The 16053-nt window shown below is 48.9% G+C and overlaps 1 protein-coding gene across 2 annotated transcripts in view; it reads left to right on the plus strand.

Annotated features, from left to right (window-relative positions):
* Nucleotides 1-2463: 2463 nt before the first annotated feature.
* LOC135899818 (endothelin-converting enzyme-like 1) overlaps nucleotides 2464-16053 on the plus strand; it is a 36876-nt gene continuing 23286 nt past the window's right edge. Inside the window, exons 1-2 of one of the 2 annotated variants that reach the window (XM_065429166.1) lie at nucleotides 2464-2528; nucleotides 7574-7694. In XM_065429166.1, coding sequence (XP_065285238.1) covers nucleotides 7660-7694 — 35 coding nt within the window. In that variant the 5' untranslated portion in view covers nucleotides 2464-2528; nucleotides 7574-7659. Of the gene's footprint in view, nucleotides 2529-7573; nucleotides 7695-16053 lie in introns of those variants that run through there. The other variant, XM_065429165.2, reaches the window with a different exon arrangement.

Genomic DNA, 16053 nt, shown 5'->3' on the forward strand with positions numbered 1-16053 from the left:
TCCTCTGCCTCTGCCTCAGGGCTTAGGAGTGGCAGGGGCCTCTGCAAGGCAGGAGCCGCTGCTAGGCTTTGCTTTTCCCATGGAAGGAGGTTGCTCGCGCCAGTGAAAATGATACATTGACGTCATCCTAGGTGTCATATTGGAAAACCATGACGTTGAGAAGCTGCATCCGCGAAGTCACGTGTAAGCTCCACTGATTCTTCTAAGGAAACCGGAGATGCCGACAGTCCATTAAAATCTGTATTTACACGTATGTGCTTTGGTGATCTCTCCAGCTGTGCTATTTCTACAATAAGATTGAACAATTTTTGTAAATTCTGTGACCGGTTTACTATTCAGATAGAAAGGCTAATTGAAGATTGGATTCGTAAACTTGGTTTGAATTTAAGTTCTTTGGTCTTACTCTCGCTTGCGACTTCGATACGAGGTTTTAATCACAGGGATGTGTTTGACGCTTCGCGTGTCTTCACTCAGGCAAAAAAACGTTTTGACTCGCGGTGCCACTTTCGTATTGACTAATTAGTACACATTTCGGCTCCGTTCGTTTGTATTGGAACTCGCCTCGGCGTACGGCGTAAAATGGCTCTGGTTATCCCGTGAACCGCGTCGGTTTGGGGCAGTCTCCGGAATCGATTCTTTCGCCCTTACTCTGTAGAACCGAGCTACGTGCAAGACAGCTGCCAGAGGAGCACTCAACCTTCGTGGCCCCTCGGGCAAGACAGCAGCTGGCCTCCGCAAAATGTGGAGAAGAGTAAAACAAAACAAAAAAGTCGCATCTCCGCCTGAAAGGCGAAGCACCGGTCGAGTTGGAAAATTAGTAGACAGCTGTACGAAGTAAGAATAGCAGTTTTATCGGCCGTATAAACTTGTAAACATTCGCTTACTAACTAAATTAACAACGATAGAAGGTGTAATCGTTACTCAACGATGACGTAGAAAGAAACGGGCGCAAAGAGACAGCGCTGTCTTTGTGCGTCTGCTTCTGTCTACGTCGTTTTCGAGTCGTGCTTACCCATTCTATCATGGTATCAAACCAACTAGCCCGCCAACGTGTTTTAACTAAATTACCAACACGGTGTCACGCGCGCACAGGTAAGCAAGAACACATCTCACTCGCTGAGCGCGAAAACTCGCTGTCAAAGTGCTGGAGCGAGGAATTCCGGCAGCAGCAAGCGAATTGACCTTCGTGCATCTCTCGCTTCAAGGCGAACGAAACGTCGAAAGCACAGCGCATGCGACGCTACCGGCACTACGCGCACTCTGCAAACATCGCAGATCGCTTTGAGGGAGAGAGAGAAACTTTTATTGACTTAGACGATTTACGTGCAGTGGTAGGAGACCCTTTAGTCCAAGGCTCCGCTGGCCTCAGCAACCCGATTGACCCGTCTTATGAAGGACTGTTGTCCCGCCAGGTCTGAGCTGGTTAGCTGTGCCTCCCATTGCTCCATTGTGTGGTGTGTTTTATCAAACGGGTGTGATTCACAATCCCGAGTAATGTGTTGTAATGTTGGTATGCCTCCGCACCACGGGCAGTCGGGCCTGTAGCGAGTGGGGAATATGGCATTCTGTAAATTAAGGTGGGGGAACACCCCAGTCTGAATTTTGCGCCAGCTGACGGCTTCCTCTCCACTGAGTTGTGGGTGAGGAAGAGGGTTTTTTTTTTTTTTGGTTGCACGCTGATGAGCGAGAATCTCCCGGGAATTCGTTGGATTGGGGTCATTACAGTGACTATCTGGGACCGTCCCAGTGAGTCGGCCCGGTTAATAATACCTCGGGCTTGCGAATCAGCCAATTCGTTCCCTTCAAGGCCTGTATGACCTGGACACCATAGGATCCGGTGATAATGGGCGAATTTCGTCGGTATTATTGAGTGACATGTTTTGGTCACGTGGCCCCTAAGGAAACGGCGACATGCTTCTTGTGAGTCTGTTATTATGGTGACGCTCTTTTTCGTGCGTTCCGCGTGAGCGAGGGCCATTCCCACGGCGAAAGTTTCGGCAGCCGCCGGAGTACCTGCCTTGACGGATGCCGTAAATTGTTGCTGGGCTTTCGTGTTGACGATTGCCACTGCGTAGCTACTGATGTTCTTTTGGGCATCAATGGCGTTCGAGTGTACATTCGAATACGCGGCTGCGTCCGTGTATATTGTGTTGTACGTGGGATTATTTTCATGCATTGTTCTAATACGTTGTGCGCGTGCTTTTCGCCTTGCTTTATTGTATTCAGGGTGCATGTTTTGGGGTATGAGGGACACTATTATTCGGTTGGTATTAGGTTGGTAGTGGTAATACGGGTTTACTGATACATTGTGGGTGTGCGATGCCGACATGTTTCCGTCAGTGCTATCGAAATTTCGATCAGCACACCGTAAAGCGTCCGTTGCGCCGATCGGCGGCGTACAGCGCACCAAACTGCGCAAATCGCACGGAAGGTGGCAAAGCCTTTTACGCGGTGCCGTGCAGACAGACAATACCGGCCGGCGCCGAAAGGGACAGGATATGCGAGGTCCGTTCGCCTTGTTTGCAGAGGTAAGTTTGGCTTGCTTACACTAAATCAGCGTTCACCTCGAGTAACACCCCTCTACACGCTGAAATGTGCACGCCTGGCATGAGAGGTTGTTTACTTGTGCAATTTTTGGTGTATATGAGCAGCGCGCCACACACGCAACACAAAGAATGGACGACACGTCTGTGTCGCGCTGCACCTATACGCCAAGAATGTTAACTTACCAACTCGCCCTATTCGCTGGGTTGCTTTTACGATTGTTTTGGCAATGCGGCTCTAGAACAGTGTGTTCAAAACAAAGTATATACTAGCAGATACAATTTGTCCGCTGCACCCTGGCTTTTCTCTACTCTGTTCTTTTTTTGTCCATGTTCTGATTTTTCATATGAGGTTGATTGATGTACTGGTGCTCATTGTTTTAGAGTAAGCGAAATCATCGTGCGCTACCGCTGATGAGACAGCTGTGATAGCTTCAGAATTTACCGACAGCAATATGCTGCTTGTTCGACCAACCTTAGTCGACGTGAGGGATTAGAAATTATTTTTGTATGTCTAATAATCTCTGCGTTATAGTAAATTAAACTGAGTAGTAGGAAGAGATAAAGAAATATTTGTTCTTATATTACAGTCTGCAATGTGTGAATAATTACATTGCAAGTTTGCCATCTTATGTGCTTACTGCAAAAAAAATAACCTGTTGTTACTCTTATTAACTTGTTGCCTTTCCAGTGGCTTAGAATTCTTCCCCCCAAGGCTCCAAGAACCAGCACTCATCTTCTGCTGCCACCAGCCATTGGTTATTCATTCCCTTGTACAAAATAATTTTACCTAGAAGCTCGTGCATCTTGAATCTTCTACAAACACTTGCAGATTTGCTGCTAAGAAGCAGCTGTTAGGTTTGCGGTATAAATCGTAAAAATGAGCTTTCCATAAAATGTGCGCATGCAAACATTTGAAATGTGTTTAAACCTGCGTGTCTGTACCGCATATATCTAAAACGTGCAGCAGCTGTGAACGACGGTTAGTGACGAATGACGGTCACGGTTAACGGTCACTGACATAACAGCAGGCACGGTAGTTCTCTTGGCGACGGTCATTATTCAACTGGTTTCGGCCGCCAAAATGTGCTCACATAATTGTCCAACACGTGTGTGAAGTTTTCTTTAAACACTCTTTAAAATATTTCTTGTCTTCCGGACACCGCGAGAGAACTTCATATGCATGCTGAAAAATATTGCACCGCTTTTTGTTGCAAGATAATGCGAGGGGGGTCTTATAGGAACCCCGTCGAAATGAAATTCCGACTACGCCCGTGGCTCGACCAGCTCAAAAGTTCGCGTGCCAAGGCGCATTACCTTGCAACAAAAAGCGGTGCAATGTTTTTCAGCATGCATATGAAGTTTTCTCCTTATATGTTTGTACATCTGTGTGTATAAATGTATATACAAACTAAAGATTTCTGGGGGTTGGCAACCATCCGGCTACGCCAATCGTTCTAGCGTAGCCTGCATTAAAAAATGTCATCTTGCTCAGTGCTTACGAACAATTACTTCTTGCAGCTTGCGACCAGCAGACAAAGAAGTAAATGTAACACCGCGCGGCATCTGCCTCCTGCGCGCGAGAAAAGTTGCTTCACTGCAGAGCTGGAACACAACGGCGGACCTATGCGCAACTCTGCTCCCTGCGGGAACATATATAGGGACACTATCTCGCCGCTACCGTCCATTCCGCCCTCGCCCTCCTTTCTCCCGCTGTCGCGGCACAGCCGCGGTGCCGTTGGTGCACGCTCCTTGCCGCTTCGCGTGTGGTCGACGGCTCTCCGCTACTCCGTCTCCGCGCGGCGTGGCTGTACGGCTCTCAGCCGTGTCTCTCGCTTCCCCGTTTGCGTGGCGCGTTCCTCAGTGGCATTTGTCGCATCTGGCAGTGCTCGCGCCTGGCTGTCCTTCTCCCGCCTCCACTCTTGCCCTATACCTACCCTTACCTGGCGCAGTGCCATTGCGGTGACTCGAAAGACACTTATAGCATTTGGTTCCCTTACTTCAACTTCCCACCCCAACTTTGTGGGTCCACGTTGATGCCTGTCTGTGAGGGAGTGAGTGTGTGACCTTTACTCAATACCCCTGTTCTCCACCCGTTTCCTCGTGCCACCTCAGAAGAAACATTAAATAATAATTGCTAATCTCCCCCTCCCTCTCCGCGGCGCTGACATACTATAAGATGGCGCGATGGCGCGTCGCCGGAGCGTCGGCTCGATAGCGGTGGATTGCAGTGTGTGCTGCACAATCCAAAACGCAAACCCGCCTTCTTTCGTCACAGCGTGTTCTGTACTCGGTTACTGTTGTTGAAACAAGACAGCAGCTGCACTCAAAGATCGCATTACGAAGAAGCGTAATCGTCGGCCATATTTTTGCTCTTTTTCTTTTTTTTTCTTGCGGCAAGCGATTAAGCAGTCGCGAGCAGAACAACCTATCGAAATCTGTGACGTCACGGCAAGCTGGTACTAGAAAGCCTAGGTGGTGTCGCCGCTTGTCTTCCCTCGCTCTCAATGTAACATGAGAATCATGCGCATGCGAGTATCACTCCAGGGTGGTTGAACGCCGGCAGCATCAGCTTCGCACTCTAGTAAATTTGCATATATTCACTGTGCTTTTCAGCGATGACTGTGTCTGTTTATTAAATAACTTTAAAGGTGATCCGAGGAGCATTATTGCTTCTTGCCAGACAGGGAAAGATTCGCAACAAGGGCCGGCAAAATAAAACGTACTGTTGGATTTTTTTTGCAGACTAATTAATTCAGATTCGACAATTACTTTCTCTATAATAAGGTTATGCCGCCAGTGCCAGTTGGATGGATATTTGTGGCTAATTGCGAGCTCGAAACAAAACGGCTTTTAAAACGAATCAAGGACACGCTGGCACAAAAAAATTTTACTAATTTTCCGCGATACCGAAAATTGAATGCGTCAGAAGAGCGCCTAACTGCGAATAAACTTGCGTCCTGTGATGACGTGAGGGACACGTGACATACCGTGGCGCCAAGCTCAGGTACGCGAGGCAATCTCGGCTGGCCACCAGCGCTTTGTGATTTGTGACGTCAAAAGCGGAACCTAAGTTAACAATAATCGATGTTGGTTGATGGCTGATTCACATGTCGACGCACCGAGGACCCGGTTTTATGCGAAGCATATTACTAGAGCTCATCCCAGCTCCTCAGGCGCGGCGGTGTCGCCTTCAATACCACATGACACCGTGACGTCACAACAGAGGAGAAACGGGGCTCCTACTTGCGCCCTCGCTCGCGGCGTCGCCTTCAAGGCTGACCACGTGACACCGTGACGTCACGACAGAGGAGAAACGGGGCTCCAGCTCGCGCCGTCGCTCGCGGCGTCGCGGCGGTATATAAGCAGCTGCGCTTGCCTCTGCTAGACACTCACGAGGTGAGATGCCTCCTGGAGACAGAGCTGCTCGTTGGAATGAGAAGCGAAGGTTGCGGCGTGCTACAGAGACTGTTTCTAGGTGGCTTTGCTACGGCGCAGCGACTACGCACCCCGCATCGGACGCGGTGAGCGTCGAGCAACGCAGCGTTCGGCTCGACAACGAAATGTGCGCCTGAGCAAGCGCCGCACGCCTGAGCCGACGCCGACGACACTGGCTTTTCTGCTACACGAGCTCCTTAACGCTCTCGCGTTAAAATAAAGGCTAGTATGCTTCGCATCCTGGGCTTAACCTTAGCTAAGCCACAGCCATTCTTTTTTTTTTCAGCCAACGACATCTAGACCCCGCATGCTTTTCTTGGTTTCGTTGCATGGCTTGTGACATGTGACGTAATATTAAGGCGTGGTTACGTGCGCTGCTGACCCTCTCGGTTTCAGTATCGCGCCAAACTGAGTCGCAACGCTTCGGGCTGGTGTGCTTTAAATAGGGAGATTTTCGCTGATATTAAAATAACCAACTATTATGAGCTCGATGCCACCTAGAAGCGTGCAATTGTCATAGGCGGCGTAACGTCGATAATTTAAAAAGAACCTAATTACAAAATCTTCGTAAATAATACTCATGCACTGATCGCGAAACATCTTGCGCAAAGCGATATGGTCATCTTTCGTAACACAAACTAAACATATAGGTGCATCGAGAATTGAGCGCGCACAAATCACATACATCGCCTTTTATCCGTTTGCTGTGTTATCGTTACGACTGTATGGATTTTTTTTTTTCGTATAGCTGAACAGTACAACTATCCTGTTCTCAACTAAAAATTCAACCAAAATAGAGATTTTTCGCTTAATGTAAATCTTATCCTCGTGTTCTTAGGGTTCTTTCTGTATTTTTTGTGTTCTTTCTTGTTCGTTAGTTTGTTTATTGGAGGGGGGAGGACGGGGGAACAAATGATTTTAACACCCTAATCGGCCTCATCCCCCCCCCCTTTCATGTAATCCCTACGAGTCATTAAGGTAAAAAAAAGAAGTATACGTGTCAGTAGTATTACCACGGATCCAATAAGAGCTCCATGTATAGGATCCCTAGGTATTACAAGGAGATTACGTTCTCGTTACTTGCGGTTTTAGCACGTGACCTCCTATGCTAAGAATACTGTTAGAAGTTTTGCGTCGAAACATATAGCTGAAGGCATATTTGCCTTGCTTGTGGAGTTCCTTTTTTAAAAGAACACGAAGGTTTCTCAAAAGTAATTTTCAGTATCTTTTTTCAATAATGTTTGTTTATAACGCAAATCAGATATATCGACGAATTTTGCAGACTAGCCAGAGCAATTCCGGCGGTTTTTCAAGATATTCAATGTTAGCGCTACGTACGTGCTTGGCTCCATTCGCAGTCATGGTTCCCTAAATCTGATACTATGTGCTCCGGTGTGTTAGTGAGTGTGGACTCCGATACTTCTTTGAAAACCTGCCATGTACGCAATGCTGCGTACTTTCCATCCGATAACACATTCATGTGATCTGATTGCTCAGTTGCACACTATTGTGTTGCTCCCAGTTTTATACTTTTTCTGTCTTTTCGTTTCATTGCTGGACTTGTTATTAATTGCGGTTACGATGAATTTTAGGTATCATCATCATCATAAGGAGAACAACAACAAGGGAGGGATCGCGAGAACGTGCTGTGGAATAGTGCTAAGATAGAATACTCCCAATGGCCACTGACCAGAACAAGTTTTCCGATTCCAGGTGAGTCTGGTTCACACTGTCGCATGCTTTTGAATCCAACGTACTGCAGGACCCTGAACAAACGCCGACTCCCCTATATTTGAGCCCCTTCGAATTGATTCCGCCGCCGTATTGAATTTCTCTATGCACATGAGTAGGATAACGCTCCCTGCAGAAATCTTGTTCAAATACATTCAAGCTTACAGGAAAGCAGAGGGAGGCAGAGGAGGGACTGGATTGCACAACATTTTACCGTGCAGACTAATGCTGCCTGGCGGGGGGACTTGCAACCATTAAATTACGGTACATTCAGTCGTAATGAATGAATCAGTCAATCCTTGATTTGAGGAAGGGGTGGCTCTGAGGACCCGACAGGGTATGAGGATTATTGGGCGATATTACGAAAGCCGTTGCACTAAAACCACTGTAGTGCAACCAGGCCATTCCTCTGAGGTCGGTCTCTGCGGCGTATTCTCATACTTATAGCAGACGACGTTTCTGCGTTTCCAGAGGAAGATTTGGTGTTAAACTCCTCGTTACTGTTGGCGCAAAGTGCTCCTGCGAATTCCTCTCTATTATCTTGTGTGATGGGACAGTCCTAAAGCAGGTGTTTGATGTTTGGTTTGACATCTTCCGTGCGAGATAGTGGGCAGGGATATCCTCGGTTCCTCGGCTGTGTCTGCGTCCCCTCAGCCATTGACAGATGTGTTCCTCTTTCTGCAAGCCCACCATCGCTTCGTGACACAGGGGTGCATCGGGAAGCGATACCTGGCCTTGTTTACTGCGTGGTTTCCGAATCGTACCGCCAATGAAGGCTTCGTTGGAGTAACGGACGCCATCCTCGAAGGCCATGCATTCATGTACTGCGAATGCCAGATTAAATTTCACCACCTCGGTTACATTAACGTGCACATAATAGGAAACTACAGCAGCGTTTACGCATGCCGCCTCCAAGGGTTGCGGCCACCAGGGTGAGGACCCAACCCCCGACCTCTTGCACAGCCGCTCAACATTATATAGCAACGGTGACTGTTCAATTGCATTTTGGTGAAAGTCTTATTACTTAGTACTTTCAGTTGCGGCTTTATTTTGAATTGCTTCTATCACAGAAACAATGTGCGTTTGCGGAGGGTCAGGGTTAGAATTAAGAGTTGTATGCTAAGAAATAACTTGAACACCCTAATTTATGGAACTCAGGGCTGCACAGCATTTATGGTTCACACACACAAAGCGCGTGAACACCTGGGTCTTGATTCGCGTTATTCCTTTCCAGGCGTTCAAATAAAAAAAATTATGGGGTTTTACGTGCCAGAACCACGAATTCATTATGAGGCACGTCATAGTAGGCGACAGCGGAATAATTTGGACCACCAAGAGTTCTTTAGCATGCGTAAACACTTTCGCAAACAGGGCGTATAAGAACTTCAGGTGCAGTGTGCCGAAGGTACTACTTGTACTGCGGCTATGTTTATTGGGAATCAAAGTGGCGAAGGTCTTTCTGCAATTCCATTCAAGTTATTCAACGTCATTTATTGAATGTCCATAGCACAGACAAGCACATTTTCTGGTGCTCTCGGTTCGTTTCGCTGGCATCTTAAAATATGTGCCTCCACAGGATGAACAATACCGAGGAATCGTCAAATATGGCAAATGTTCCAATTTTAAGGATTTCGGAACGTATATGCTGAAGCGTGCTGTATTTGAGGACAGAGATATCGGATTGTTGGTGTCCCCGTTTTAATACCTGTCCTTAATAGACCGTTTTCACCACGTTAAGAGCCCATGCGCAGGGGCCCTGTAGGCGCCATGATGTCAGGGTTGTGCCTGCTGTAATAACTAATAACATGTTGCATGGCCTCAGTGTGCTTCCTCTATACTACTCTAGTTACCATTTACCGAATTGGAAGTCCTGTTTTGTTTTTTCTTTAGTTTTCTTTTGTTCTGGTGCTTTGGGTCATCATCATCATCAGCAGCCTGGTCACGCCCACTGCAGGGCAAAGGCCTCTCCCATATTTCTCCAACAACCCCGGTCATGTACTAATTGTGGCCATGCCGTCCCTGCAAACTTCTTAATCTCATCTGCCCACCTAACTTTCTGCCGCCCCCTGCTACGCTTCCCTTCCCTTGGAATCCAGTCCGTAACCCTTAATGACCATCGGTTATCTTCCCTCCTCATTACATGTCCTGCCCATGCCCATTTCTTTTTCTTGATTTCAACTAAGATGTCTTTAACTCGCGTTTGTTCCCTCACCCAATCTGCTCTTTTCTTATCCCTTAACGTTACACCTATCATTCTTCTTTCCATAGCTCGTTGCATCGTCTTCAATTTGAGTAGAACCCTTTTCGTAAGCCTCCAGGTTTCTGCCCCGTAGGTGAGTACTGGTAAGACACAGCTATTATACACTTTTCTCTTGAGGGATAATGGCAACCTGCTGTTCATGATCTGAGAATGCCTGCCAAACGCACCCCAGCCAGCTTTGGGTACTCCACGATTATTTTGTATTGTCCTTCCCTCTCCCTCTCCCTTCCTTCTTATATAATGGTCCCAAGGGCTCTTAGGGTACTTCAATAAAAAAATAAGGAACGTGGTCCTCTGCGCTTTCGCACTATTTCTGTCGCAATGTTGAGGGGAATGCCTAGGACAATGTCATCGGTTGAATACTTGAGTAAATTTTTTTAGAGGGAACTTGTGTTGGGGTGGGGGGGAGTTGCGTCTTCTGAACTCCACTTCTCTTGCAGAATTGTTTTGTTTATTATCATCTCCGTGACATGTGATCACGAGGGATCAGGCGGTTTCTCGTGGTACAAACATCGCACGCTTCTTGAGCCCGCTTAAGGCGAATACTACCGACATGAGTTGTGGATGCGGCGACCTAGCAAAGCTCGCGATGAAATCGGTTCATTATCCTTCTAGGTTTCAGCGATGCTGGTGCCGGTGATGGTACCAGTGCATTCTGAATATTTGCAAAGGGGCCGCAGAAGTTGCTGTGTAGTCTTCGTGTTCAAACTACAACGGGACGCTATATTTTTACAGCTTATTTGCTTTAATGGTAAATGCGGCGTTACTACTTGCCGGTTTCATTGGCTAGAATGATGAAAAACGGCTATTACGAGCGATGTGGTTTGCGAGTCTGGCACCCGAACAACAAGTTCAGCCAGCGCAGAGCGGGGTGAACCGGCAATGCTGCCATCTTCAGCGAAGAATGGGAAATCAAGACTACACAGACGTCTTCTTTCTGCCTGGTTTTCTCTTCCCCAAATTAGGCCACAGGTCATCGTTTGCAATTATGCTTGAATGAATGAATCAATGAATAAATGAATGAATGAATGAATGAATGAATGAATGAATGAATGAATGAATGAATGAATGAATGAATGAATGAATGAATGAATGAATGAATGCGGAGGAGGAGATGGTAGTGTTGTAGCATCAGAAGCATTGCTTCTGAGGCTACAGCATTTTCGTATTGATTGAGTGCGCGTAAGTGTTATGCGTTCCACTTATTACGCGCTTATGCGAAAGTTTTGGCGTCACCTGTGTTTGCTAAGTGATGTGTAAAATTCTCCCTACGCGTTGTCGGGACTGCGCCTAATAACTGGTCCGCGCTTCGGGTAATGATGCTTGTGGGGAAGCCTACCTCCCCCGCTTTCTTCACTTAATAAGATATAAACTCATACGGATCCCACGCGCTACGTGAATGTGTTTAAGCGAAGCTTTTTTTGCTGTTTGCGACGAGCGCATTCTTTGTTTGTCGACCATTTGCATACAAAGAGCACAGGCTCAAAGCTGGCCTCCCGTTCCCGCCTCATCGCTGCATATTGACGCCGCCCTCCTTTGCATTTACGAGTCACTGTGCACTGGAGTTCGAAGCTATTCCTTGTGTGGCGTATACAGCCACACGCTGATGCCGCAACGCTGGTGCGAGTATTTGCTCCCGTAATTTTCTGTCTGTTATTGCGTCGCTTTTTTTTTTTTTGACCAGCTAGGTTGCTGCATGCAACGTGGACTGAACCGTGTTCTACTATCGTCCGTCCTCCCTTTTCCTGCGGAAGCCGGCAAAGACGACAAGCGCCCACTTGGCGTTTCCGCGCGATATGTTCATCGCGCAGAAACGGTGCTCGTCGCTGTCATTCGACGCGGCTATACGCCTCGCGTTTGCGAACCAGCATGCGTTCGCGTTCTAAACCACGCTTCGCTGCGTGTCCAAGACGTTCCCGCAGGACGCTTCTTCCAAGTTCGTGCCGCACTAAGTACACATTTCGGCTCCGTTCGTTTGCATTGGAACTCGCCTCTGGGTACGGCTTAAAATGGCTCTGGTTATACCGCGAACCGCGGCGGTTTGGGGCAATCTCCGGGATCGATTCTTTCGCGCGATTCTTTCGCGCTTTCTCTGTAGAGCCGACTTACGTGCAAGCCGACCAACGGACCCATCGTGGCCCATCGTGCAAGACTGCAGCTGGCCTCCGCAAGATGTGAAGGGTAAAACAAAACAAAAAAGTCGCATGTCCACCTGAAAGTCGAAGCACCGACTGCGTTAGCAAATTAGTACATAGCTGTACGAAGCAAGAATAGTAGTTTCATTGGCCGTATAAACTGGTAAACATTCGCTTACTAACTAAATTAACAACGATACAATGCGTAAGCGTGGCTCACTGAGGACGTAGAAAGAAATGGGTACACAGAGACAGCGCTGTCTTTATGCGTCTGCTTCTGTATACGTCCTTGTTCAGTCGCGCTTACACATTCTGGCATGGATTCAAACCAACTAGCCCGCCAACGTGTTGTAGCTAAATTAACAAGAACGCTGTCACGCGTGCACAGGTGTAAAGAACACATCTCACTCGCTGAGCGCGAGAACTCGCTGTCAAAATGCTGGAGCGAGGAATCACGGCAGCAGCAGCAAGTGAATTGACCTTCGGGCATCTCTCGCTTCAATGCGAAGGAAACGTCGAAAGCGCAGCGCATACGAAGCTACCGGCATCACGCGCACACTGCAAGCACCACAGATCGCTTTCGAGATACGGTGGCCGCGCGGCCGCGCCGGATCACGTGTTCTCGCCTATCCTCTCTCCCCCTTCATCCGCGCAGCGCCGTTGCATTGACTCTCGACGCTACCGTACACTCCGCCCTCTCCGTCCCTTCTCCCGCTGTCGCGGCACAGACGCGGTGCCGGCGGCGGACGCTCCTTGCCGCCCCGCGCGTGATCCACGGCTCTCCGCTCCTCCGTTCTCCACGTGGCGTGGCTGTACGGCTCTCAGCCGTGTCTCTCACTTCCCTGTTTGCGGGGCGCGTTCCTCAGTGGCATTTATTGCCTCTGGCAGTGCTTGCGCCTGGCTGTCCTTCTACCGCCTCCACTCTTGCATTATACCTCCCCTTACCTGGCGCAGTGCCGTTGCGGTGACGCGAAAGACAGTTATAGCGTTTCGTCCCCTTACTTCTACTTCCCACCCAAACTTTGTGGGGCCGCAGAAGTTGCTGTGTAGTCTTCGTGTTCAAACTACAACGGGACGCTATATTTTTACAGCTTATTTGCTTTAATGGTAAATGCGGCGTTACTACTTGCCGGTTTCATTGGCTAGAATGATGAAAAACGGCTATTACGAGCGATGTGGTTTGCGAGTCTGGCACCCGAACAACAAGTTCAGCCAGCGCAGAGCGGGGTGAACCGGCAATGCTGCCATCTTCAGCGAAGAATGGGAAATCAAGACTACACAGACGTCTTCTTTCTGCCTGGTTTTCTCTTCCCCAAATTAGGCCACAGGTCATCGTTTGCAATTATGCTTGAATGAATGAATCAATGAATAAATGAATGAATGAATGAATGAATGAATGAATGAATGAATGAATGAATGAATGAATGAATGAATGAATGCGGAGGAGGAGATGGTAGTGTTGTAGCATCAGAAGCATTGCTTCTGAGGCTACAGCATTTTCGTATTGATTGAGTGCGCGTAAGTGTTATGCGTTCCACTTATTACGCGCTTATGCGAAAGTTTTGGCGTCACCTGTGTTTGCTAAGTGATGTGTAAAATTCTCCCTACGCGTTGTCGGGACTGCGCCTAATAACTGGTCCGCGCTTCGGGTAATGATGCTTGTGGGGAAGCCTACCTCCCCCGCTTTCTTCACTTAATAAGATATAAACTCATACGGATCCCACGCGCTACGTGAATGTGTTTAAGCGAAGCTTTTTTTGCTGTTTGCGACGAGCGCATTCTTTGTTTGTCGACCATTTGCATACAAAGAGCACAGGCTCAAAGCTGGCCTCCCGTTCCCGCCTCATCGCTGCATATTGACGCCGCCCTCCTTTGCATTTACGAGTCACTGTGCACTGGAGTTCGAAGCTATTCCTTGTGTGGCGTATACAGCCACACGCTGATGCCGCAACGCTGGTGCGAGTATTTGCTCCCGTAATTTTCTGTCTGTTATTGCGTCGCTTTTTTTTTTTTTGACCAGCTAGGTTGCTGCATGCAACGTGGACTGAACCGTGTTCTACTATCGTCCGTCCTCCCTTTTCCTGCGGAAGCCGGCAAAGACGACAAGCGCCCACTTGGCGTTTCCGCGCGATATGTTCATCGCGCAGAAACGGTGCTCGTCGCTGTCATTCGACGCGGCTATACGCCTCGCGTTTGCGAACCAGCATGCGTTCGCGTTCTAAACCACGCTTCGCTGCGTGTCCAAGACGTTCCCGCAGGACGCTTCTTCCAAGTTCGTGCCGCACTAAGTACACATTTCGGCTCCGTTCGTTTGCATTGGAACTCGCCTCTGGGTACGGCTTAAAATGGCTCTGGTTATACCGCGAACCGCGGCGGTTTGGGGCAATCTCCGGGATCGATTCTTTCGCGCGATTCTTTCGCGCTTTCTCTGTAGAGCCGACTTACGTGCAAGCCGACCAACGGACCCATCGTGGCCCATCGTGCAAGACTGCAGCTGGCCTCCGCAAGATGTGAAGGGTAAAACAAAACAAAAAAGTCGCATGTCCACCTGAAAGTCGAAGCACCGACTGCGTTAGCAAATTAGTACATAGCTGTACGAAGCAAGAATAGTAGTTTCATTGGCCGTATAAACTGGTAAACATTCGCTTACTAACTAAATTAACAACGATACAATGCGTAAGCGTGGCTCACTGAGGACGTAGAAAGAAATGGGTACACAGAGACAGCGCTGTCTTTATGCGTCTGCTTCTGTATACGTCCTTGTTCAGTCGCGCTTACACATTCTGGCATGGATTCAAACCAACTAGCCCGCCAACGTGTTGTAGCTAAATTAACAAGAACGCTGTCACGCGTGCACAGGTGTAAAGAACACATCTCACTCGCTGAGCGCGAGAACTCGCTGTCAAAATGCTGGAGCGAGGAATCACGGCAGCAGCAGCAAGTGAATTGACCTTCGGGCATCTCTCGCTTCAATGCGAAGGAAACGTCGAAAGCGCAGCGCATACGAAGCTACCGGCATCACGCGCACACTGCAAGCACCACAGATCGCTTTCGAGATACGGTGGCCGCGCGGCCGCGCCGGATCACGTGTTCTCGCCTATCCTCTCTCCCCCTTCATCCGCGCAGCGCCGTTGCATTGACTCTCGACGCTACCGTACACTCCGCCCTCTCCGTCCCTTCTCCCGCTGTCGCGGCACAGACGCGGTGCCGGCGGCGGACGCTCCTTGCCGCCCCGCGCGTGATCCACGGCTCTCCGCTCCTCCGTTCTCCACGTGGCGTGGCTGTACGGCTCTCAGCCGTGTCTCTCACTTCCCTGTTTGCGGGGCGCGTTCCTCAGTGGCATTTATTGCCTCTGGCAGTGCTTGCGCCTGGCTGTCCTTCTACCGCCTCCACTCTTGCATTATACCTCCCCTTACCTGGCGCAGTGCCGTTGCGGTGACGCGAAAGACAGTTATAGCGTTTCGTCCCCTTACTTCTACTTCCCACCCAAACTTTGTGGGGCCACGTTGGTGCCTGTCTATGAGGGAATAAGTGTGTGACCTCTACTCAATACCCCTGTTCTCCACCCAATTCTTCATGCCACCTCAAAAGAAACATTAAATAATAATTGCTCATGTCCCCTCCTCCCCACCGCGGTGACCCCGTGTAAGATAGCGCGATGGCGCGTCGCCGGAGTGCCCAGCTCGATGGCGGCGGATCGCTGTGTGTGCTGCTCAATCCGAAACGCAGAACCGCCTCCGCTGGGCACTGCGTCCCAGGGGTGAATCTCCGCATGGCTGCCATTGGCTGTTTTGAAGCACACGCTCTTTCGACGCTAGCGCCAAGGTCCCCCTCAGTTACGGCCCTATAACAGGATAGTTAGTTAGTTAGTTAAATGGGGTTTAATGGCGCAAAAGCAGCTAAGGCTATGCTGCGCCAAACACGAGGTGTTTTAAAATCCAGTTGA

The sequence above is a fragment of the Dermacentor albipictus genome, chromosome 2, assembly GCF_038994185.2.
Source record: "Dermacentor albipictus isolate Rhodes 1998 colony chromosome 2, USDA_Dalb.pri_finalv2, whole genome shotgun sequence".
Lineage (NCBI taxonomy): Eukaryota > Metazoa > Arthropoda > Arachnida > Ixodida > Ixodidae > Dermacentor > Dermacentor albipictus.